Source organism: Dermacentor andersoni, chromosome 2 (assembly GCF_023375885.2).
Source record: "Dermacentor andersoni chromosome 2, qqDerAnde1_hic_scaffold, whole genome shotgun sequence".
Taxonomy (NCBI): Eukaryota; Metazoa; Arthropoda; class Arachnida; order Ixodida; family Ixodidae; genus Dermacentor; species Dermacentor andersoni.
In genome coordinates, this window is record NC_092815.1 from 153037358 (window position 1) to 153063713 (window position 26356).

The 26356-nt window shown below is 43.9% G+C and overlaps 2 protein-coding genes and 1 long non-coding RNA gene across 25 annotated transcripts in view; 1 reads left to right on the forward strand and 2 right to left on the reverse strand.

Annotated features, from left to right (window-relative positions):
- Window positions 1-6170: 6170 nt before the first annotated feature.
- LOC126540578 (uncharacterized) lies at window positions 6171-7760 on the reverse strand. The gene has a single exon (XM_050187416.3). The coding sequence runs from the start codon at window positions 7599-7601 to the stop codon at window positions 7245-7247; it is 357 nt and encodes a 118-aa protein (XP_050043373.1). The 5' UTR covers window positions 7602-7760; the 3' UTR covers window positions 6171-7244.
- An 8730-nt stretch (window positions 7761-16490) lies between these two features.
- Window positions 16491-26356, reverse strand: part of LOC126540575 (uncharacterized) — an 80070-nt gene continuing 70204 nt past the window's right edge. For all 23 annotated transcript variants that reach the window (XR_011892854.1, XR_008614560.2, XR_008614562.2 and 20 more), the window contains one exon: window positions 16491-22306. Coding sequence is in view for 7 of the 23 variants with exons in the window: in XM_055076124.2 (XP_054932099.1) it covers window positions 22013-22306 (294 nt within the window). In the remaining 16 variants the exon portion in view is untranslated. The remainder of the gene's footprint in view (window positions 22307-26356) is intronic.
- Window positions 22313-26356, forward strand: part of LOC129387288 (uncharacterized) — a 51988-nt gene continuing 47944 nt past the window's right edge. Inside the window, exon 1 of the long non-coding RNA XR_008614566.2 lies at window positions 22313-23532. This is a non-coding gene — a long non-coding RNA (uncharacterized lncRNA). The remainder of the gene's footprint in view (window positions 23533-26356) is intronic.

A 26356-nucleotide genomic window follows, 5' to 3' on the forward strand; every position in this document is an offset into this window, starting at 1 on the left:
TGCAAGGATGGCCAAGTTTGGTTCCTTCGGCTACTGGCAACATGGTTCATTCACTGACGCCCCCGCAATATATGAAGCGGGATATATAGGCCAGCCAGGCACCACTTCAGTTGGGCACGACGCTATTGAAAGGATGGGATGCTTACCGTTGCTGTTTTTCCAGGTTGGTCACTTCAAATATGCATCCTGTCTCAAATGCAGCCATTACTGCCTTGTTGCGGCGTTTGTTGCTGTTTTTTTTTCATTCTTGTGTAAGAAACCTGCATGTTGTTGCTTTCAGGTGATATTGAATCAAATCCCGGCCCTAGTGTCGAACAAACACTCAGAATTGTCCTGGAAACTGTGCGTAGGCTAGAAGTGGGTCAGAATACATCAATTGGTGAAATTAAGGGGCTGAGCGAAAAGCAAGATACTACCGATAGAGAAATTAAAAGCTTGACAAAGAGAATGGTCACTTTGGAAGCAATGCTTGTTTCTTATGCCCCCACACTGCCCAACGTCTCTGACCATGCTACTACTAGGTTGATTTGCCAATCAACTTCTGGCAATAGTGTCAAGGTATGACTAAGCTGAGAACAGAATGCGGCGGTGCAATCTGTTTTCTCTGCAATTCCTAACGGGGATAAAGAGAGCTGGTCACCTACAGAAAGAAAAGTTATAGCCCTGTGCTCAGATAAGATGGAAATCACAACTGCTAGTTCTCACTTTGAATGTGTGCACCAGATAGGAAAATTTGCTTCAAATAAATGTAGGCCAGTAATTGCTAACTCCAAGTTTTTTAAGGATAAGCAAGAAATTCTCACTAGCGCACACAAGCTGAAAAATACTAGGATCTCTATTAAAGATTTTCCGCTAGCTACTCAACAGGCACGTAAGAAATTGCGTCAATTTGCCAGAGAACACAATTGTCCTTACAAATTGAATGTCAACAAACTTCGTATCGATAATACCACTTATGTTTACGACAGTTGTTCTGATCCCGTAAAACCTGCTCTATAGCTAGTTGCCAATATGCGCAATGCTTAAGTCCAGCGGCCATCAACTTCCCGTGCACTATCACTTTCAGCATCATTTACTAACATCCGCAGTCTGTTGCCTAAATGTGCCCTGCTTAAATCAGATCTTGAAGATAGCAAGTCTGATGTATTGCCGAGGCCTGGCTTCACGCAGATGTATACGACCGAGTTTTATCATACTTCTTCTAATCAGTATGCCATTCGACGCCATGAGTGTGCACATAAGAAAGGTAGCGGCCATAAATACAACTATACCTTCTTTTCTTGTTGACACTTACACATTATACGGGAAGTCACTGATGGGCGTTTGTTATCGCCCACCTGCCTCTGGACCGCCTGTTCGTGTCTGATCTTCATAAAGTATTTCCAGGGCCCTTGAACAGTTTCCCACTAACAAAATCTACCTGTTCGGAGATTTTAATTTCCCTGATATTGGTCTCGCTTGTCTTCATAGAACAGTGATTCAGGTGATTTTGTTGAGCTGTGTTTAGAGTTCAATATTACCCAGATTGTTCCTGAGCCTACTCGCGGCACTAGTATATTAGATCTTATTCTCACAACAGAGCCACATGGCATAAGCCCTCTCATGCTGCTTGACGGCTTTAACGACCATAGCCTACTGCAGTTTTCAATTGATATTCCACTGAAATTTGCTTGTGTTGAACGTAAGGTTATCAGGGATTAAAACAAGGCAAATTACAAACAAATGAACAATTACCTTGAGGTTTTCTTTCAGAAAATGTATGATCTATCATTGACAAAGAGGTCTGTTGAAGTAAATTGGAATTTAGGAATACGTCGCTTCTATTAGATAAATATATGCCACTAGTCACTACATCTAATGGCAGAATTAACCCAAAGGTTTAATAAATCCCTTAGATCACTCGGAAATAGAAAAGGCTATACACTTCTGCTAAACGGCCACCATGTCCCTTGTCATGGTCTAAATATAAAGATTGTTTAAAATCTGACTGTCTTGCAATGCTATCTCTCCTGTTCATGGCAGTAATACTGTTAGATCACATAATGCTGAAAATGTTCCCGTCTCTGGATCTGAGTGTGCTGCAACTTTCAATTCATTTTGCTCTGTTTTTACTAATGAAGACTGCTCCTCCATTCTTTGTGTCTACGGCTTTGACTATCGCTTCATGTCCCCCATAAATATTAGTGTTGAAGGCATTTCAAAACTAATATGCGATATGTAAAGGTGTCTACATCGTGTGCATGGACAATGTTAATTCTAAAAAACACAGCTGCCATGTCTAGTCAGATTTTATAATACATTTTTTCAGCAGTCTTTATCAACAGGTCTTCTTCCTGCTGACTGGAAGATAGCCAAAGTTATTTCGATATTCAAAGATTGAAACAGACACTCACCTGGTAACTACTGCCCCATTTCGCTAACATCCATTTATTGCAAGCTTCTCGAGCACATCATTGCCAAGGTCCAACCACCTTGAATCTAATAACTTTTTTTCGAAATCAACATGGTTTCCGTACAGCGTTGTCTTGCGACGCTCCACTACTGGAATTTACGTCAGATTTACATTATGGCATGAACAATAGCAAAATAATTGAGTCCTTCTCTACTGTGCAAAAACCTTTGACAGAGTTGCTCACTGTCATCTAATAGTTAAATTAACTGCTCTTAGGATTGGCTCACTAACATTATCCTGGCTTCGCAATTTCTTATGTAGTCGGCAACAGTTTGTGTCTGCAAATAACTTTAGCTATTCCATATCAGTTGTAACGTCAGGTGTACCCCAAGGTAGTGTATTAGGCCCTCTTTTCCGAATTTTTATTAATGATTTGCCCAACAACATTTCCTCCAGCATACGACTTTTCGCAGACGATTGCATAATCTACACAACGATTGACTGTCATGATGACCATCTAACTTTACAAAATGACCTTCAACTAGTTAATCAGTCTCAGTTGCATTTTTGGCCGCACAGAGTCATTCAATAACTCTTTTGCCTTGCCGCGTGCCATCACACTATGGAATAGCTTTCCAAACGATATTGTTTCATTAAAAGATCCTGCCAAATTTCATGAACAATTCCTACTTCAGATGTTCGCTTGACATTGTCTTAAGACTTTGTACTGTATTGTATTCTCTTAACTTCACCTTTTTTTAAATGTTTACCAGTGTTTTTTTCTTTTCCTTCCAATGTACGAACTTATTTGTTACTCCTATGTAATTGGTTCTTTTGCCTTAGTCATTTTTCCGTCAGAGGCACATCGAAGAAGAAAAGTTCCACTCGATTCACCTGCACTTTCCGAACTATTTCAGGAGCTGCTGGACTTCCGATATTCCTTTCACCTACTCAGCATGGCGGCAGCTGCACGTCATCATTTGTTTCACACAGTGCAGGACAAGTTCCTTGCACTCATCAGAAGCATAGGTCGGCACGCGCACTCACGAGCACACCGACTCGTGCTCCCACCATGGTTACTACACAGCCTTGAGGTGGAGCATTAGCGAGCAACAAAGGGTTCGAGTGGACGTGAGGATGAATGGGAGAGAGTGCCGGTTTATGCAAGTATCAACACGAGTGACTATTGACGAGTGCAGTGGATGTGCGTATTAAGAAATGGTAGGCGACCCTAACCTTTGACTTGGGTGTCTTTTAGTGGCACTCACAATTGGAATTGGTGTTCTTTAGGTTAAGTTTAGGCTAATCAATGCACAAACCAAACACAGGCAACTGCTTTCCATTAATTAGCCAGTTAAATATCATGCGACCTTCTTGTGTGTAACATTACTTCAGTTTTCCAGGAGTTCGCCAAAGTCGTTCTCACGTGGCAGGTCTCTGAAGTCTACGATTCTGTGCTTTGGTGTGTGGTAATCAGCAATTTACAATTCTAATGATTCCAGAAATTTCAGTAACTCAACTTGTAACTAAACTTAGGCTCTATATAATGAAACTCATGAATTTTGTACTGTACTATTTTCTTTGTATATCTTCAGATTTATATTGAAATTTACCCACGGTCGTCTGTGATTTCCAATTCTAATTATTCCAGACTCTCCAGTAACTCAACTTCTAATGCAAAAACTGGGCAAGGCGTGCACACACGGACACAAGACGTGGACAACACGAACGCATTCAAATTGTCCACTTCTCTTGTGTTTGTGTCTGCACACCTCGCCCCTTTTTTTGCATTGTGAACCCTTACCAACTAGCTCAGCTTTCTCTTGTTCTAATCAACTTGTAACTTATGCTACGATACATCTATAATGAAACCCATAAATTTTGTAGTGTACCATTTTCTCATTTATTTTGAATTTTATTCCCGGTCATCTCGGGAGGTGAACTGGAAGTGCTGCGCAAGAAACAAGTGTCGCACAATGCTTGTACCAATAAAGAAATATTAAATTGTGGGGTTTTATGCGATAAAACCACAATCTGATTATGAGGCAAGCTGTAGTGGGGGACTCTGGAAATTTTGGACAACCTGGGGTCCTTTAACGTGCACCTAACTTAAAGGACACTGGAGTCTTTGCATTTTGCCATCAAAATGCCGCCGCTGTGGCCGGGATTTGTTCTCGCGATCACGTGCTTAGCAGCCGAATGCCATAGTCATTAAGCAACCTTGGCGGGTTATGTGCGTATGTATGCAAAGAAGTGCCAGCAAGTGTTAATGAAAGCAATGGTGAATGCAACTGTTGGTGAGCACAAGTAGGAACAGGAGTGCATGAATGCGAGCGAGCGCATAGACAAAAATATTGGCAAGTGTGAGAAAGTATCTGCTTATTCGGCCAACTTGCGTGCAAGCGGTATTGTGCCTGCTCAGCAAGTGCAAGAACTGCCACTGAACCAGCAGCAAGTATTTCACAAAGTGCAGGGCAAATCAAATGGTCCAAGTTTTGACTGGTACTCTTTTCGAAGGAGTACCGATAGAACTAGATTGTGTCCCGCTTTTTTTTTTAGGTAACTAAACTCCATAATTACCTTACAAGGCCTACATTTTTCATGAATCTCGCTACAGCACCTTTTGTGCAATGTGTTCAAATGCGCACAAAGTGCAGCATAATTACAGATGTGAAAAAGGCGGCAAGGCCAAACACAAAACGTGTCATTGAAAGCTGCCCAAATGACCCTTCTACTTGTACACTGCACGGACACTGGGGAACCCGCTCCGCTCTCTTGGGCCCCTATTGTTTTCACCTGCAGTCTAGCGAGCATATGTCCGGTGCCACAAGGCCACCACATACACATAATGTTAGGATACACCAATACTTTGTTTTCAACACCCAAAACTGTGCTGCAATTGGCAGGCACATTGAACTATTTGCATTAGAAAGCAATGCAGTTGTTTGGTGCACTCTGAAGGAACTGATGCTCCATAGCATACTTACTGGGTCAACAGTTTTACAATTAAATGAAGCTACATTCTGCATTTCATTGGACTAAAATTGCCATTTTACACAGGATAGCAATTTTTCACAGAGGCCACATTGACTGCATCATAGTGCAGAAACATTCCACAATTGTAACTGCAGCCCTTTCGTCTTGCAACATTTAGAGTTCCCAAGACTGCTTCCTTTTTCCCGATACTCATGAACATCCCTGGCAAAAGGCCTCAAACTCAAAATTTGCGTCACGGGAAGATGGCACGAAAATTTCAGTTGGCTATGCTGCTTCTCTTTTGTCTATTCTTGCACAAATGCACCCTGGGTCACCGACAATCTAGTGCGTTTCCATCCGCGGGCGACCTCGTTCATCGGCTGCATCTCGTTCAAGCAAAGCAACCAAAGGACAAGCAGACGGCCAGCGCAGTCAAAACGCGCTAACCCAAATGCGAGTCACCTGTGAGCACCACCAGCCTCGCTCCTCAAAGCAGGTTCTCCGCGCAGACGACGTAGGTGTTACAGGCTACAGGGCAAGGGGGGAGACAAAAGGGGGTTGGGGGGTGAGAGAAAGAAGCAATTGTTCATACCCAGACCAGTCAAACCCAGCGGCGTGGCGAATGCTCGCACAGCGCGTTACCCCCAATGGTTGCTTAGTGGTGGTTCCCGAGGCATTGCCATGGGGCCTTGCCACACAGCCCTAGAAAAAAACAGGAGAGAGAAAGATGTAGTCACTGGCTCCAAGTCGTGATGGCGACAGGCCGAGCAACTTTCTCCAACAAAACCACAAGTCGAGATGCTGCAGATCAGCCTTTTTCTCTTTTTTCATTTTTATTGTCCTCGCGTAGTGCTCCCTGCAACAACAACTGCACGGCACACTAAAATCATCAGCCTTTGGAAAGAAGATTGTACATGAGGCATTTCTCTTTTCTCGTTTTATACACAGTCAAAGAAGGAAGGAGGAAAAAATAAAAATAAACGCCAGTCCTACGCAGCACACGCGCACACAACACACATGAAGTTTTGTTTTAAAGAAAGTTTCTCGAACACAAATGTCCTCGAACAAGCTCCGTTACATAAAGCCGCAAAGTTCAACCCTCTCTATCTCTTCGGAAATTTTCTTCTAGCATTTTTTTTTCGTTTGCCGTATTCGGCGCGCCCGGTAAAGGAGCTAAAAAAACGTAAATACACGAGCCCACATCGGTTGGCACATACCGACGGCTCCGAAACGCCACCACAAAAACACGTTCAGTCAAGTCACCAACGGAGATCGGGGTAAAAAAAAAATCCGGGGGAAGGGAAGGTTTTGGAAGCCAGCGCACGAAGAAGGCGATGCGAACGACGAGTCGATGACGTACCACTGCTCGAAGAGGTCACCGATCTTGTTTTTTCCCTTCTCCGTCGCGAAGGCTGCCGCCACGTGTGAGCATCCATTGTGGCGTGGCTAGGCCTACACGAGTACGCAGCATCCACCATTTTTTTTTCTTTCTTTTCAAAGATGGACGCCGGCGCCGGCAGACGAGGTAAAAAAAAAACGAGGCCAGGGCTCAGCTTCCTCGCACTGCTAAGCTAGGGGAAGCGTCTGACGGCTCCGCCTATCCGGATGAATGGCGCAAAGGAACGCAAGAAAAAGAAAAACGAACGTCGAATGGTGCTCTGTTTCAGGAATGGAAAGTAATGCGATGACCGGAGGAAACAAATGCAGTCCTAGCGTTAACCGCCACGAGACTTGGGGAGGGGGGTCGAATGCTTTTTTCTCTTCACGGCAGGCCTAGAACGATGACAACGCAACAACGAACTCTTGTGTGCGGCGGCGGAGGTTACTTTTTTGTTCTTTATCTCCGTTCTGCCTGGCTGTCCCGCGCGCGCAATTCTCACGGCTTCTCGTCGCAGTCGCGCGATATGTGGCCCTGTTTGCCGCAAGTGTAGCAGGTCTTGCCGTCTTCGGGGCACTCGCGGGCGATGTGTCCCGCCTTGCCGCAGTTGTAGCAAGTGAGTCGGCTAGGGCCAAAACCGCCGCCGCCGCCGCCTCCCATGCGACTTTGCGGGCCTCCGCGCATGCCGCCGCCGCCGCGGCTACTGCCGCCACCGCGGGAGCTGAACCCACCTCCGCCACCGCCGGAGCGGTAGGAGCTGCCGCCGAATGATCCGCCATAGCTGCGGTCTCCTTGCGGGCACTCGCGGGCGAAGTGGCCGGGCTTGTGGCAGGCGTAGCACTCCTGGCTGCTCATGTTGACGGTTGGTCGGTCGTCTGGGGTCCGGGAACCGTGTGGTGCGATGTCTCCGTAAAGGTCGGTAGCGGGAAGCGGGTCCGAGAACCAAGGCAGCAACTCGAACGCCAACTGACACCCACCGAAGCTGGCACGAAATGGAACAAAGAGGGCCTTTTGCACACGGACCACTGGCACAGCTCACGTGGTACTTTTTCTGCACACGGCTCGCAGCGCGAGCCCCGCTCGTCACCAAGGCGTGCGCGTTGTCCCCGCTTTGACCGGCCGGCGCCAGTGGTCAACCGAAACCAAGGAAAAAAATGATGTTCCACGCGCATAGGGTGATAGCTCGATGCGGCTTTTGAACGCGCGCACATTCCCTGCTGCAGCCACGATGCGCACAGATGACGAGAAACGGCTGGCAGTGCATTCCAGCTCACCTACTCCGTTGAGAATACAAATCTGGAAAACCGCATGGTGGCACGCGAACAGCAAGATGAAACAGGCCCGAAAGACTATTTATTTGCCCTTGAATCGGTGGTCCTGCGTGTGTCTTTAAAATTAGCGCCTCCGCAACGACTGAGGCATTTGTTTACGACAGCCGAGGTCGTTACTCCCAAGGTGCGTCGTCCGCTCAAGGCCGCGAAGACCGTCGAGTAGTGCTATCCGGCTGCGTGATAAGAAGCGCGAATAGCTGTAGCATTTCGACATCCTGCATTGCGCAACGTGTCTGCTCTACACAGCAATTCCGCGCACCGGTGTGTAACGAGTTGGACGACCTCGTAACTTGAACGTGCTTGACAGAAGCAAGCGTACGTCATTTCTTGCGCAACATCGAAGCGCGCCAGATTGCGACAACTACGTGAGGGGAAACCGAAACTCAAAGTGAGCCGCTGCAAAATTTGTCTAATTGGTTAAGTTAGGACAGCAATAAAATAATAATTTTCAGAAAATAACGAAGATCAATAGAAAATGTTGGGGTTTGTTTCTTAAGGGTATTTGGCTGGTGTTTGTGTTTAGCTTTTTTTCCCGGTGCATGCGCTTCGCCACTAGCCCGAGCTGTCAAAACGTGGGCAATGGCGTGGGTAGAAAACACGGTAAAAAACGTACAGCGATGTTTTTTTGCAGACTCTTCCCCCATTTTGCATGGCTGCTGCTGCGGTATCTCGGCGGATATATGTGTGGATATGCACGCACATGCGCCTAAAGGAACATCGTTTCCATTTCCCGATGGGGAGGGGATGTTTGGAAGCCGAAAAACTGCCTTGAGGTAGCACAATAACTGTACATAATGGTATACCTGGGAACCGCCGTCAACCCTACTATGTGGTAACATTACAGCAGTATACTACATAACCGTAACAAAACTGGACCGGTAATCGATGCTGCGGAAGGTTTGCGGCGCTGCGAGAACACCCCTGCCTCCCGTAGCTGACGCTAATGTATGCATGAAATTCTAGTACCAGCAAAATTAACCGTTGACCCAGTTAAGCCGAACCCAGAGCAAGTGAAGAACACAGCAACTGCAAGGGACATTGTAAAGGTAGATGAAACGTAAAAACCTACTTGTGTGGGTTCCTCCGTTTCAACAGGTTTGTACAAGTATCACTGGAAATGTTGACGGTCATGATTGACTGCAATTACTATCGCCTTGCAATTCACTAATTTGTTCACTTGCTCTTGTTATAATTTATATCGGGCCACCATTTATGTAACCCATGTATGCATACTGACGAAAATGGCGCAAGTAAGCGTACCTCTGTACTGCGTAATAAAAATAATTCCTGCATAAAACCTTGACGTATTCTCTCGGCTCATAAGTATATCCGAAGCGCACGACCTCCGAAAAGAAGAGTGCGTTGTATATTTAATGGATTCTTTGATTTAGCCATTTGGTAGGTGCCAGTGTGCGCATTCTTGGTGTGTTCTCTGGAATGGGTATATGTGCCACGGTGGCAAAAACGGTACATAATCCTTAGATGTAGCAAGATATGTGTGTCCTATTTTTCTGTGCGTACAACTGCTGTCACCACTCCTCCGTCGACAAACATCAACTTCGTCCTTGTGAGATTGTTGCATAGACCTCTCGCATGCGTCAGTCTGACTAGGTGTTTGTGTTTCGCCATAGCTTGTGAATGGTGCAGTACATAAATTGCTTGAATGAAATCTTACCTCGCGTGGTTTCCAACATGTGCGTTGGATCTCCATAATATATATATTAACAAGCCTCGCCATGGTCATTATTATATCATACAGTCACTGACTTATGATATAAAATCCAAAGTCGTCAATCAATAAAAAATCTGTTTTGCCAGCAAAGCATCGATTGTGATAGCAAATTAGTGCACAGCTATATAAAGTAAGGATAGTAGTTTTATTGGCCGTACAAACTTCGAAACATTCGCTTACTAACTGAATTAGCGAGCACGGTCTCCCTGCACTTTTCACCAGGGTTGTGCTGTGCATGCCGGGCCCCATGAGAGGGCTTCATTTGTTGTACCACTGGATAATGACTATAGCACTGTCCTCCAATCAATGAATTCGGGTCTCATGTCTTTCGAACTTCAAGTTTTCCTGATTTTCTTTTACTTTCTGTTGCAGCTAAATCTGCATCAATACATCTCAAGTTCTGCTAACGCAGAAAACAATGCGAGCTTCCTAGTGGCAACACCTGCCGTAATGGCAATGCTGCCGTGCTGCTAAGCTTGAGAGCTAAATTCTGGCCATGGTGCTGCGTTCTGACAGGGGTGAAATTAAAAAAAGCATTTGTGTACTTAGATTTAGGTACATGGTAAAGAACCCCAGGTAATCAAAATTAATCCAGAGTCCCCCACTACAGCTTACCTCATAATCAGATTGAGGTATTGCTATGTGAAATGCCAGAATTTAACTTATTAAAGTGTTAATTTCTGGTGGCAGCATATGTGGGCACTCCTTTATTCAGTAAGCTACGAAAAATTTCTACTTTACCTTAAAGTGATTGAGCGTAGTAGGACAAGGAATGTCGCTGAAGCCAATGTTTTGACAAGGGGACTTGCCTTCGTCAGCTGTGGGATCGAAGCCCAGCCGCGGCGGCCGCGTATCAGTGGAGCCGAAATGCGAAAACACCCGTGTACTTAGATTTAGGTGCACATTAAAGAACCCCAGGTGGTCGAAATTTTCGGCTGCCCCCACTACGGTGTGCGTTATAATCGGAAAGTGGTTTTGGCACATAAAACTTTCATAAAACCGTTTTAAACCTTCATTGTTGCAAGTACGAACCCTTTGCTGAAGCGTTGACTTCAGTGACATTCGTTGTTCGACCATTCTTCATCATTTTAATTAAGCCTTTACCCTCCTGTGAACCTCGCTCTTGTTTTAGATTTTGACCACGAAATGCAGCCGTAAAAGCACCCTTGAGCATTACATTCTTGAAGATATGGGTGTAATAAACTGAAATATTGATGGAGGAAGAAGATAAGAAGTGAAACCATCAATATAATGATAAATTTGATTCCTGGCAGAAGCCATAAATTGTTTCTTGTCATCCACGACTTCTCTGGAAGTCCCGCCAGCTATGTGGGCTCCATCATAGCACTGATGTGTAGCAAGTATGTTACCATTAGAACAACGAAATTCAGCTATAGTAAACAAGACCTGTGGTAGAGTAATTATTGCAACACACATTGCCAGAGGGTTACAAAGGGTTAAATATGATAGTAGAGGGCAGATCCTTTCCTGACTAAAAATTCTGAACCGAAACAATTAAAATGTGGAATTTGTTAGAAGTCATCATTATTAGACTTGTCAAAGGGATAACCAACATATGCATCAGTTGAAAATTTTGGTCAGTTGAAAACTTTGGTTTACAATTTTCTGTTACTGCTATTTCCAACCAGAGTAGCTCAAATTAATTTGCCAGAAGCCAATTTGGTGACATCAGTGGTATCGATGAACAGAATGTACCACTAATGTGACTCTGAAACCAGAAAGGATATACAAGACTAGTGCTTCAAGTCAGCAAGTTCATACATGAGGCTTGACATGTGTATATGTAATCAGATGCCAAAATTGGAATTATGTACATATTTTTGTACAATTCCATCGCTATGTAGACATATGTTACCCTGTGGAAACAGTGTTTTAATGTACATTTCAGAAGATGTTGTCACTTATTAGAGGCCCCATAAGGCTTCATTGCCACAAGAAACTCTTTCTAAGCCTAGACTCGCTTATATTATTATTATTCATGGAAACATACAAAACACCACATAAAGCAAATTGAAGCAGGCCTGTAATTGTCTCTCGAAAGGGTCACCACACCCACTGGCTTGAAAACAAAATAGGAAAGAGAAAAGGAAGGCAAAGCACAACACATTACATACGTTACACGACATACATGACATGATATGTAAGAGTATGAGCACCACAGATAAGAGTAGAGTCTCGTAGTTTAGAATTGCAGGTCAGCTTTGCGAGTCTATGAGTCAGCTTTGTCAGCCAACCGCACACTCACCCAAAGCCCAAGGTATTTGAGAACACTACAATGACTTTGGAAAAAGCAATTATATTTTACGCCAAATCTAGTATATTTTCTCCGTGTACCAGTGTCTCACTCACTACTGTTTTCGAAAAAGTTCAGTGCCTTCCACCTCAATGAGTGACTACATGCAGCTTTGGAAAGGGCCGCACATATTTGCGCCGATAGCACTTGTCGATGGTGGCCACTGCTCCCACAACATCAGCCTTTTGTGTGTTTTTAGTATGGTCTTGCTGTTGTCTCTTTCCCTCAGTGAGGCCTCAGGGGCAACCTAAGAGTGAAGTGCCAAATACTGATACTGAAAGCTGGGCAAGTTGCAAACTGGCATTATGAAACATGATTACAGTACTAGTAGGGAAGAAGAAGACAAGCACAAATTGCATAAGAAAGGCGCTAGACATCAGCCGGAGTTACGGCACCAATGCTTTCATGTCTGAAAGGCACACTTGCATCGAAATTTGAGAATACGTGTCATACCTTCAAATCTTCTAGCTATTGCCATGGAATCTCGAGTGAAGAAATGGATTACTTGAAAAGAGGATGCATGGCACTCATGCGTGATGGGCATATGTGAAACTATGACACATACTCAAATTTTGGTGGGACCGTGCCTTTAATGCCTGTAAGCATTGGTGAAGTAAAGCCAGTTGATGTCCAGTGCCGCTTTGTGTAGTTTGTCCTTACTCCCTTGTGCTGTAACCATGTTTCATGATGCCAGTGGCAAGTATACCGCTGCCCAACTATTTGGGTAGATTAAGCAGTCAGTCAAGTTAGCTAATTTCTGTGACTTCGTGGCAGGGGAGAACTTGTGTCAATATCAGTGTCTCTTGGGAACTATGTCTCGCAAGGCAAGAGTTAAAGCAGATTAAATCCGGTTTTGTCGGTGGAGCTTGTACCAAATTTCATTTGATTGCTCTCAGGGCCAGTCAGGCATCGGATAGAGGAATGGATTGTCCTAAAAAGTGATAGTTTACATAAGCAATTGTAACACAAGATCATTATAAGCAGACTTGAAGGCTGAAGGATCAGGGATGGCGCTGATGGCAGCAAGAAGGTGGTTCCAGTCCTGGCTTGTTCAAGGCACAAAGGAATTGATGCACTGGAGTGTGTTGCACTAACTCCAACTGTGATCTATATGTGAGGACATATGAGCCAGGGCAGTGAACAGGGTATCTTAAAAACTGTCGTCTATGTAATGGATGCTACAAAAGATGCACAAGTGAGCAATACAGTGTAGAATGGATAGATTGGGAAAGTTTAGCATCTTTTTTATGAGAGAGATACACTGGCTAGGTAGAAATGGTTCTGAACTGATTGAAGTGTTAGCGAAGGGATTCATTGTTAGTGTCTCAAACAGAAGAGGCACATTTGAGTTTGGGGCGCTCAAGAGTGTTCTGCTGTAGTAGTTTTGGCAATGTGGGTGTAAAAAAAAGCAATTTTGGCAAAGAAAACCAAGCTTGTGGTTTGCATTATTACCTATTAAGAAATTCCACATGTGCATTTTGGGCTAGATTATTCATGAACACGGATACTTATATGTGCTAACATATGCTAGTGGGGAGCCATTATAAGGAGATAACCACCTGCATTGGAGTGATCAGTTTTCTGCATTCGTCTGGTCTCATTGCCTTACACTTATTGAGCTACCAAGGATGTCACTATGTTTAGCAGGTATAAATTATGAGAACTGCTCCTAAGTCGCCACCTTGAGGGTGACGGGGTGAAAAGCCTGCAGTTAGCCACTCTTGTGTTGTGCGAGCTGTGTGCAAAGAAACAAATCCATCATGTACCACGACATCATAGCTTCACTGCAACATAGATGAAAAGGTAAAGGCAACAGCGACGCAGTGTGCAACTTTCAACTGTTTGTTTTGGATTCGACGATCATTATCAAGCTACATTTATAATTTTATCATCATTTGTAAAAAATATTTTCAGAAATATGCTCCTGGAAATTCACTGCATTCATTCCACGTGTGTTGCTCGGGCTTGGAAGAAAAGGTGTTCCAGGAGCCTTTCAACTTTCCAGTGCCATCGCTTAAAATAGCCTCCACATGCTGTAGAAACTCTACCATCTTGACAACTAAAAATAACTTGTTCCCAGGCTAGTTACGGTTGATACATGGTGAAGCCATTGTAGTACAAATAAACTAAACACAAGATTGCTAGTGGCCAAGGTGTCCAATATTGCATTCATTGTGTCTGTTTTATTTACGGTACAGTGGCTTCACCAAGCATCTGGATAATGTCTGACCACTGGGCAGTGGCCCTTTCTCATTGTCACAGCTATAGGCGACACCTTGCCATTAAAAGCTGAAAACTATTTTCGGCTACGAAAAAAAATAAAACGATTTCGTCACATCCAGAAGTGTGGTAATCTCCAAGTTGCTGTGACCACTGCCCAAGGCGACAAGAACTACACACATTTTCACTTCCTTGTGTCAGACTTGAAGCCGATGCAAAGGGCTCTGCCAATATCCTGAAGTAAATGTGCTAGATAGGTGGCAGGAAAGTTGATGAAGACAAAGTGCCTAGATGGATAGAATTGGAATATTATTGTCCACGGCAATTCGAAACTTTATTCTTAAATACATACTTCGAGCACCCAGCACAGTATACAGGGTGTCCCAGCTGACCTGGAGCAAGTATAAACAAAAAGAATGCAGAAATTCCAATGGAGTTGCCGAAGTAGGTGTAAGCATACCCCCAAATTTTAATTGACCCACCCACTCCCAAATTTCAAGTTGGCCCACCCCTACTGTAAGCTTACCCATGCATTTTCTCAGGAGCCCTGTGTATCTCTATGGATATTCTCTTGTTTTCTTTTAATTGTTCCTTATCGCTGATAAGCTACCAATCATGTACATTTAAACTATTTTAACGATTAAATGTCTTAACTTTACAAATTACGCATTTTTGTGCAGATACAGGGCATTACGCTTTTCGCATGATGGTGCTGGGGTACTCACCAAAGAATGCTTACACATTAAAAAGTGAAACCTTCAAGGCAGATGAAGCCAGTTATATTGTCGGCAACCTCCTGGTGCTTGTAGTGTACATTTTGTGCGTATTTATATCCTTGTTTATTTTGAGCTGTCACACCTATTATTAGTGTTTACCAGCTAGCCCCAGCTTTAGCAGTCTTGCCCCTAGAGAAAATTTCAGTATTTGTCTTTTTTTAAGTAGAGTAATTAGTACTAACAGGCTCCTTCAATACTTTTCATCCTGTCATAAAACTTCCCCGAAAGTTTCATATTGAGACAGAAGGTGGCGCCAGAGGTGCTGGCGTAAGTATAAGGTGAACAATCTGCTGCGCCAGATGGCCATGCTGCACGATCGTGCAGATCGAGCTTTCACGAGGAAAGGTGCCTCTTTCTCACTTATTTCGGCATGTTTGAAGAGTGAACATGCAATGGGAACTTCTGCCAAAAATAATTTAATGTGTGATGCTCTTGTGTTTAAATTACACACGGCACCGTTTTGTGATTGACGTCGCCCCTTTCCCCGCTAGTAGCTTTCCTTGCACAAACTGTTTTGTTCGACTGCCTCTATTTGCATTTTTTCTAGTTAGTTGGATAAGTCAGTTGTATTTTGCTGGCTAGTTCAGTGTGTTAGTTAGCAATTGGTTGATTTTTTACTAAGTTAATTAGCATAGTTATTACAGTTAGGTAGGTTATTGGTGAATCATTTTATTTCAGTTAGACAACTTATTTAATCTGTTGGTTAGCTTTGTTAGTTGATCAGTTAATTAGCTTGCTAGTTAGGTTATTTAGTTAGTTTAGCTCGCATATTACTTGATTATTATTATGTAATTAGTTTATTGGTTGAGTTGGATTTGTTATTGTAAGTTTGTTGTGTTACTTAATATTGAGTTAAATTAGTTAATAGTTGCTAGGCTAGTTGGTTGTAAGTTTGATAATTAGTTTAGTAATTAACAATTTGTTTGGTCAGTTAATCAGTTAGTTTAGTAATATTAGTTGGTAATTAGTTTGGTAATAATTAGTAGTAATTTAGTAATAAGTAATTCGGTCATTAGTTTTGTGATTAGTCTTGTAAAAGTTGGTTAGCTTTGTCAGTTTGAAACACGTCTTTTTTTGCGTGCAATTACATAAAAGTGCGACATGAATTTGCTCTGTAGTCGGCTTCTAACAGTGGAGTATAGTAATTGTTCGCGTTTCGTAAGTTTCTGAATACTGTACAGCAAAGAACGGCGATTCACACATTGTGTCGACAATATTCACGTGCCTAGACAGGCAGTCAACCCTTGCACAATAGCGAGTGTACTGTAAGGGTTGGGGTCGGGCATGAAATAGATGGTAGCTGGCCCATGCCGTCGTCCAACTCATCCACGCTGAGGACGTTGTTGAAGGGAGAGACTGGTTCTCATCGAGAACGAGGAATATGGGATTTATTTACGGTAACTACATGAGAACGATACAGTTCATCAGTCTAGCATGACTGAAAGAGAATGCACCTTGAACAGCTGACGATGTCTGTCCTCCCTAGATCCCTAGGTGAGGGAAAGCGGCCGTTCAATCATCGACCCATGAGAGCGTCCAAAGTCATCGTCGCCAACCCGCCTTTGAGGGGGAGGGTTTACACATGCACTTCCGCACAGGTTTCACTGACCACACCGAGGCGAGAGGGTTCTCGCAGACAAGGGTCCTGCCCCGAGCAGGCGCCTCTTGGTCCCAGTGTTGACTCCGCAGACAGTGGCCGCCGCGTCTGTCCATTGACTGACGACTTCTAAGACCCGCGAGACCGCGCCACAAAACTTCTTCTTCCAGGAGTTCCCCCGCTCCAATCAAACCGTGAAGGCGATGGCGACTCCACAAACAATATTTGGTCCGCCGACTGTGTCTAGACATCCCGGCGCCGTTCGGTTGGGGACGCGGCGCATTGTGGTCCTTACAAAGCGAGTCGTCGCAGCAGACATGGTGGCGCCGATGGGCTGCTGCTGTTGTTGTTTTCCCAGAGGGAGTCATCGCAGCGGGCCGGGCAGATTTCGACGGTCGCTTTTCCTCTAGTTCGCCAGCCCCCGCAGGCCGTTCATAACAGTACGCATAGAACGTCTGTGGCGTCCGTTCGGCGTCTGCTCCAGTTCACCTTCTACTTGTGCCAGTGCCGCGGTGCGTCCACTGCGGACGCTATACGAAGCTCTCCCGCACAGAAGTTTCAGTGACTAGATAAAAACTATTGAATGACCCTGCATGGTATTACTCATACTCCTCAATTATTAACTTTATCACCATAACGTCTGTAGATCGACACATTAGAAAACATCACTTTCAGCTGTTTGCAAGACGCTACCATTTTGCTTTATGTGCTTGAAGAAAATGTCTAGTGCGTAGGCAGTTGCTGGAGGAGTAGAGGCCGCTCTCCCACTCCCGCGCGTGCTACCTCCCCACTTTCCTCCCTTTCGCGTGCGAGATTGAACCGCGATCGTGCGTCAGTTCCCCTTGCGACCGGTCGCGAAATACGCAGTTGGCTGCTGAAATCCCCAGATCGGCTTTTGCCAAGTAGCCGCCACAAGTTCCTCTTCTCCTTTCCCTTTCCGTTCGCGTCGACCGCCATGTTCCGGCGGTGTGGTTGTACGCGCTGTATGCACATGAACGGCATGCATTTGCAGTCACGGCTTTGCTGTGAGGGGCAGTATAAAGAAACGTGGCAAATGAGTTAGGTACTGACAAGAAGGGAAACGTGCCAGTAATGCGTTCCAGCTGTTATTTACGTGCTGTTTTGTCGTAGACGGTGCGAGCACGCGTACACCACGAATATTATCAGACTTCACAATCTGGAAAGCTAGTGAATGGAAGTGGTGGGTTCTTCATTATTCATTACCATGCCTTCATGGCTGTTTGCGGGATATGTATGTCAGACATTTCACTTTGCTTTTGGAGGATATCTACATACTTCTACTGGACACCGTCACTTCAGAAGACATAATGAGATCATCGGATCTTCTCTCAGAGTTTGTTGTGAGAACACAGTCTTTGTACGGATTGGGTGCAATGACATACAATGTACACCAAATTCTGCATCTTCCTAAAAGTGTGGCTACACTAGCACCTCTTTGATCGCATTCTTCATTTGTATTTGAAGGCGGAAATGGACTTCTTGTTAAACTGGTCAGCGGAGCTAATGCTGTTCCTTGACAAATATTGGAACATGATGTACTTGCTCGAAAGTTACAGGCAGCTAAAGCTAGTTTAAATCTTTCACCAGAAGCAGTCAGTTTTCTTGGTGTACGAGAGGAGAGCTGGTCAGTAGACAGTTTTGTTAGGCACTGTAAAGCCGTGCCTGAACTTGGATGAAAATGAAAAACAGGCTGTAGTCCACAACCGTGGCTGTGACTCATCAAGTGTCACTGAATATTACCCAATGGTCATCAACCAACGAACATTCCACTCTCTCCAGTACACTCGGACTACAGAGACTAACAACAGTGCATTTGTCAGCTTCTCAGGTGCGTTTTTTCTCATTTGTAGAATTCGTACAGGAGCAAATTCTTGTATAATTCTGCAATGCCAAAAACTATTTCCTCTTGAAATTCTCCATGCAAAGTACCTTTCAGTCTGCGTCAGAAGAGAGGAGGCACTAGTTTATGTAACACCCAGCGCAGTTATGTGCCTTTGGGTGTTTATGGAAATAGACCACAATATTTTTGTATCAACAATACCAAACCTTTATGAAAGAGTTTAATTCCCGTGCTCAAGACATGGTAACACTGAACAGTATGTCTTCAGCCATGGTACATGAATGTCTGGTAATAACAGGTTATAGCTTTAAAAAACAGCAGTTGGTAACAGTGCACCACACTTGACGGCGTTCTGTAAGAATCAGCTTTTTGATGTTTGGATATATTAATCAAGCCAGAGCCATCAAAATTCTAGAGCTTTTATTTTTTCTTGCGATATAAACTTCTTCTTTTCCTAATGAACCAGCTAGCCCAATTTGTCACTCTTCATTATTGTACTCTTGTTGAGCAAGTGCTTGGGGAATTGCATGGTCTGCATGTTGGCAGTAGTGATGCAGCTGCTGATGAACAGTCGTGGTAGGCAAAACATGACAATATTTTACAAGACTTGTGCATGGTTTCAGGTCAGTGTCCCTACATGTAGCGAAGGACCCTACTGAACTATATGACTGCCTTGAGCTGGTGAGCACAGTGAACAAACAGTGCTTCACTAGCAGATGGTGAAGAGGTAAAGCTTCTCAGTCTGTATGCAGAGGCATGTAAAGCAGCTGAATGATGCCTTAAGTGGGCAGTTGTGCTACTTGATACAACAGCATCACTTTCACACCGTGCATCTGTCTTTCTTACTTTGTTATTTTCTCCTTTGACTCAATGTAGCTGGTGCAAGTTTATCTGTTAACTGTGGCGGCTTGACCAAGACACTGCATTTTTTCTGAATGAAACAAGCAAACTCTAAAACTTTATTTTAACAGTGTATTACGGTTTGAGTCAAAGACTCCAAGCACTATATATGAAGCCTGTTGCTGATAGTCTTCTTTGCTGTCACTTGCTGAAGGCTACACAGGTTAAACTGCTCTTACACATTTCAACGTGCGGTGGTTGAACTAGCACCCAGTGAAGAATTGTGTCTTCCAATATTGCAGTATGTGTGCCTGATGTTTGGCTGTTTTTGTTCATGAATATGCGGTTTTAAAAATGGTAAATCCATGTTTCTACTTCAATAAGTTATCAGATCTGTACTCACTTTTGCTTAAATAATATTGCTCTATTGTCATGTTCTGATGTGTTGCTGTAGATCTTGTACCAATAGCAATGCTCGTCCTGTTTCCTTGCTTCCTGTCAGTGTGCCATGCCAGTTTGTTCTTTTTGCACAAGCTCACTTGTGTTCTGTCACATATCACAACATTTTTGGGACGAATGCAAAAGCGCATAGTCTGGAGAAAATAGCTTCATATGAAGGTGGAATATGGTAAAAACATGTGCCAATTAAACATGGCGTTCTATGTAGCATCTGTGAGCACAAATGGGCATGGTGATGCTGGTACTTCAGTCTGCGTTTTTCCTCTTATGTGTTTCCTTAAATGTGGCTAAAGTTGCTTGCTTATTGTTTAGATAATGGAGTGTAAAATAAACCCTAGTCATGTAGGTAGTCATGTCGCTTGTGTCTCGTCCTTGTTCCTTTGTGGATGCATGTGTTAGCGCTGTTATAATTTTCCAAGCCCAGAAAGATGTTTTAATGAAATCACGTCGGTAGTGTCTAATTTATGGCATTCACAAACTCAGCCTGACATGTTACAGCTGCAGTTAGTATCCACAGTCTTGAAAGTGCTTTGTTTTGCCTTTGTAAATAAACTTTATTGCAACAGTAATCCTGTTTTGAAAATGCATTAAATGTTGCACATCTGTCTCGCAAAATTTGTAAATGAAATTTTTATTAAACAACTGGAGCACACCTGCTACTAAAATGGATTGATACTTTTCTCATGCAACTTCCTCAATGTAGTTTCACAGACTAAGTAAGGCTGCTGTGCTTTGAGAACGTGTGCTTTAATTTACGTTGAAACAAGTTTAGGATAATATATCTGCATACGAGCTGTAAAATGTTTTGATAATTGCACAGTTTATACAGCTCATTTTCATTTGATACTCTAATAACCCAACTGTGTTTGTTAATCTGTTCACGCGGCAGGCAATGTGTTCGAGGTTGTATATTGAGTTCATTTTAAAAATAGCTCTTCAAGCATGTCGGCACCGGTGTTTGTGCTATTTCTAACATGCTTTATCAGTGTCTCTATTATATTTCTGTATGTTATGTGATGATCTCTATCTGGGTTTAAAAGACTGATACATCATCCTATTTGGTCTTGTAGGCAGCACAGCGAGATCTATCTGCTGTGTACCAGTCTGGTAAAGAGTTCCATGGGTCAGGTAGGAATATATATCAGACCCATAGAACGACCCATATAACCTATACATATTCCTAACAGACTTGTAGAAATTTCAATCAGCTATTTTTCTAGGGCTGTGTGCGCAAAACCTCAGATAGCAACTGCCGCGGCCGGCAGCGTCTTTTCCTTTTGTTTTGTACTGTAATAAAACCACTACCGAATCTCCTGTATCTTGCTGTTTAAATATTCAACAATTGCTCAACTAAGCAATTTTAAGTAGGATGTCGCATTGCACGGTTACGCATGATTCGGGCTCAGGAACGAACCCACAATCACAAAGCCAAATTTGCCATTCATAGCCGAATCTGGTTAGCGCTATTCAGACTGATGATGGGCTTTTCGAAATGTGCATTGCACCTGCAGTTGTGCTATCTGTGCCTTTAATATGCGTAAACCATTGTCTTGAGGTGAACAATGAAACATTGCAGCAGCAGGCAGCAACAATCGTTCGGAAAGGTATGCTGACATCCAGCAAACAGCGACAGATATACAGAAGTCACCTTTGCTGAAAATCTGTTGCCAACACAACTGCACAAGCAAGAAAACAAGTGTGCTGGACTGGCACAGGAAGAACATGGCAGACGGAAGCAGCTCCCAGCCGGAAGTGGGCTCTGTCCAATAAATTGCCTTGGTGACGCTGCAAAAGTTTTCGGTACTTAGCTTTTAAAGCTCATAAAGGGACTTTAGTTGCTGCCGGAGCCCAACGCTGTGCGACAGTGCTCCTGAAAATAGTCCCGCAGTCTCATTCACATCTGTTTAAGCTGTGGAACAGAAATCCAACAGCTTAATGTCTACAACACTTGGTATACTTTAATATTAAAGTTACAAAATGCACCGCTCTGCGTTAAATCTGAATTCTGTCTTCCCGCTCTGCTCTTCCGTACTTTCGCAAATGCATAACAGTCGCAAGTAGCAAGCTACGCCGATTCTGTACCTGAAAAGGCACTGCCAAACTTTGCCGAACTACTTGGAAAAACGTCAGCAGATGCTACTCTCTTCGTTGCCACAGAAAGTTGTCGGCAAGTATACTAAAATCTATGTGACGACTTACGTGGCTCAGGAAATGGGGTGTCGCTTTTGCCAACAAGAGTTTCCTTGAATGAATCTGGCCCAGCCTTGTGATTATCCACACGTTTGGATAGACAAAAAATAATTCCAAACTTTTATGCAGAACAGATGCTTTATTACAAGGTTGTCTCAGTTTTCTTTTTTTGGCCATCCCTGGCTGTCCTACAGCTGGCCAGCACGTGAAGTAACTTGCACCTCTGAAGCTGCCTTTCACCTGCAACCAAGTTAGAACAGCACCATTTACCGTGTCACAGCTGTCATTTTTTTTTTTTTGCATCGTGACAATGGGTTGACAATTGTGAAGGATTCACTGCCCTTTGATAAAGCTCCTCAGTGGTTCCAAAGATAAGACATTGCTTGAGTAACACCTCTCCATTACAGTGCATTCGACTAGATGCTGAGCGTGTGAGATTGGGAATGACTGAGTAGTGTTACTACTAAAGTGCAGTGACCACATTAGTAAAGCGGTGGCTTTGTCCTGCACTTCCCAAGGTCGAGGCGAACTGCTGAGTGGAGCAATGATATAGATTAGCACACGGGTGTGCGTTCTGCATTTGCACGCCTCAAGCCGTTACTTTAGATAATTAATTCTAGATCATGCCAGGTCATTCATGCAGCTGTAATAAGCAGAAGGGGGCATGCCATAGGCAAGAAAAAAGAAGTACTACCAGGACAATTTTCGTGCTGGAAACGCTAGCTCCAGTTATTATTCCCAGCTGCATGTACACAAGACAAAAAAATGTACGCCAATATAGTATTGCAAGTCTAGCAAGGCCTGCTGAGGAAAGTAAAGTTGCTTAATCACACATTAAAAACTGTCAGTGGCTAACACCGAGTCTGGAGCCCATAAATGTGGCCTCTCTCATAGCTGAGCTGCCGCCTTGGCTTATTAAACCCCTTTAACTCAATTAACCTGTTAGAAGAACCTCATTAAAGAATCCCCCATGATCTTGAGATGCTAGCCCAGCTCTGACCATCTCTTTGGGCCAACTACAATGCCATGAAAGTAAACAACTTGGAATGAGACCAAACACTTGCTCTACAATGAGATTTACTGTAACAACCGACAGTTGCATTAAAGCCTTTGTTCAACCAACAAAACTGACTCTTTGCAAAATGAAAGGCTTATTTATACCTAGCATGAGTTCTATTTATATCTAGCCTAAGTGCGGAGCATTGATAGACCAACTGGAATGAAATGATCTCCGTGATTGACTCTGGTACATTAGAAGCCAGGCATAAAAATGAGAAAGCTTAGCAACTGCTATGGCAGCTAAACAGAATAGCACTGCCTCCACAAAAAACAACACCTGTAGCTAACACCAAAAGCTTGGACATCAACCAGGTGGTGCTCTCTCCACGGTGTGACACTGCAACAGCATCACCGTGGTCACTGGCGTCCATAACAAATGCTTGCCACACCTGGCTAATTGCAATACGGTAAGTGTCTTATCAGAAGGCTGTTGTTGGTGTACATTTTCAGAGCAGCCTTACAGTGAGTGCCATCACTTTGCAGCCTCGTCTTATGTGTGGAGTGTGCGTTGTTTTCCTCGTGTAATAAAGGGACATTAAAGACAATTCTAAGGGAGGTATTCATAAAGTTTGCATTACTGACACCATACATTTGAAACAAACGTGCATGACAGTTATCAGAATGAGTGCACACCTCTCTAGTTTTGGTGGAGTACAAAAATTATGTTCTATATAGTACCACAATATGCTGCTAAGGCATCAAAACAAGAATAGCAGAGCCCATTGGAAAAGTTGGTTTAATGCATGAGTGCCGATTCACTTTCTGCATATCAAGGGACAAAATGCCAAGCGGGTTCATGCTGCGTTGGTGGTGGTGAACGGTGGCGGTCGTTTAAGTGGAGGGAGACGAGAAGACACCAGTACAGAATGTACTCTCCCCTTAAGCAAAGTCTGCCCTGGGCACACACAGGAGGCTGACGTCAAAGACAGAGTGTCATTACTGCGTGCCTAAAGAGACACCAGTCGGCAAACTATTTCATGCTCGCACACATAAATGCTGGCTCCTGTGTGCGCATCTCCATGCTGGGGCTCATCACACGGTTTCGAATTCGTTCTATGGCACGGGGTCAAGGCAACACCTAGGATCCACATCATACACAATAAGACCGTATGCTTGCCTTTCATGCTACCCTTTTTCACCCTTTTCAGGCTTCATCAGTGGTCAGAGCAATGCTTCGCACGCATTATCAACAGGATCAGCCAGCCATGAATAGTGGATGACAAGGGTGGCATAGAATCGAGCGCGAGGCGTTGCTACAAAATCACAGCCCGTATTTCGGCTATTGTTATGCTGTTGCTACAGCTAGACGAAAGTAGTCAATGCATGCACCAAACGCTTATTAGTGACAACTAGATCGACTAGGGTTTGCTAGTTTCGGTTTCGCAGAGTGCAGACGACATGGCTGACAACAATGCCGGCGACATCTCAAAACGGAAATATTGCTATTTCTGCTTGACTTGGTGGTTGCATTAGCACACAGTTGTGCAGTTGGAGTCTGAATTATTGCATCACGCACTGTAAGGTGTCCAATACTTGGTCCTCCTTATACATTCAAGTCCATGGACTAGTGGTTGCGTTGCGGGGCTGTCCGAATAATCAAGCATGTCTCAATTATCGGTTGTTGACGGCACAGCTGACTTCCACTGATTCAACCCTAACAGGACCGACCGAACTGGTAGAATTATTCGGTGAGTCAAATTATACAAGAGGCAAAAAAAGACATCGAAACACACCACTAATTCATTTGGAGGTACTAGGCACACCCTTGAATAGAACACAGACTGAGTTTTGAGTCTAAACATAGAAACCACATTAGTACCGATACTACTGGCCCATGCCATTTTGGAGCAGCCCAAAATGCATATTGGAGAAGTAAAACGGGCTTTCAGAGCAGGTTTATGAAAGCAATTGCAAACTATATTATATATGGCTTTTACAGTGGGCAAGCCATGTGAAATAAGTGGTTGCTGGTTCATAAACACAAACGAAACACTACAAATGACCTCCCCCCCTCGCTCCCTTCATCGCAGTTCATACTGTGGACTGCGATAGAGCGGTGGTTTCCTAAAATGTACCCAAATAGCACCTCAGTGGCTTAGAAAAAACATGCAAGCACTTAGACATGCTACATGCAGTATTTGGAAGTGTTTTGAGAACGTTTGGTATGATCCGGCTGCTACAAATTTATCCTTTAAGACAGATCACTCTGTGAAAAGGTGGTACACATAAGCTCTATGAAAAATTTACTTATTTTGCCCTGTGCTGTGCTTCACTGATATACCATCCACTTGAAGTACTGCGAGGGTCGACACTGCCAGGGTAGTTCAATTTCACTTGTCGCACAGCTCAATGTGCGCCACGCGCCGTCACAAAGTGCAGATATAAACGCGTGACATTTGACTGTGTAACGCTCTCAGATTAGGCTGCGATGCACGAGTTCATTTTGGGAGTTTTCTGCCTACATGTGAGGGTTTGCCATTCCGTCCAGTAAACGCAAAACAAAATTCACGAGAACGTTCGCAATAGTTGCCAACATTTCGTGCAGCAGCAGTCGCCCACGGACCCAATCTCGGCTTCTGGCCACCAGTCTAGCCCGTGATCTCACGCCCAATTACCGAAGCGGTTTACTGGTCCAAACATATTGGAGGTCACCTTGCCACAATGACTTGCTGCCCGCCATGGTGTCAGCTGGCAGCGAATTTTTGTCACGACCGTACGATAGAGCAAGGCCTAAGCAGCGGCACTTCGTCAGCACCCAGAGGCAAAAGTTGCTGTTTGGTGCAGAGTTGACCAAAATCTTAGTAGCAGCCGTACGCTGTTTTCACACAGTGAAATTCGCCTAGCCAAGAAAAGTGGGGGATAGGCAATTAGTTGAATAGCATAAAATTATGCAGATCCCACGCACTGTGGCAACTAATGTAAGCGAAGCATTCTGTGCTTTTTGCTTTGACTGGCAAAAATTAGCAATGATGTTGAGGGTGAATGCTTAATTCCTTCAATGTTTAGTCCAACAAGAGAGTGGTGAGTTGATGTTAGAAGTTACCTTGCGTGCACCACTGCTGTTTGTCTGCATAGTAAACGGAACACACAGGGAGAGGTGTTTACTTGAGGCATTGCTGTGTGCCATATTTCACAATCTCGTAGAGGGTTGAGCATTGTCATTGCCTCACATGGCACATCGCAACATGGCAAAAGTATTAAGCTAGAATCGTATTATGGGACTGCAAGTGC

Bases quoted from the DNA above. Each gene is read 5' to 3' on its own strand.
- LOC126540578 (XM_050187416.3), bottom strand. From the start codon at position 7,601: ATGAGCAGCCAGGAGTGCTACGCCTGCCACAAGCCCGGCCACTTCGCC.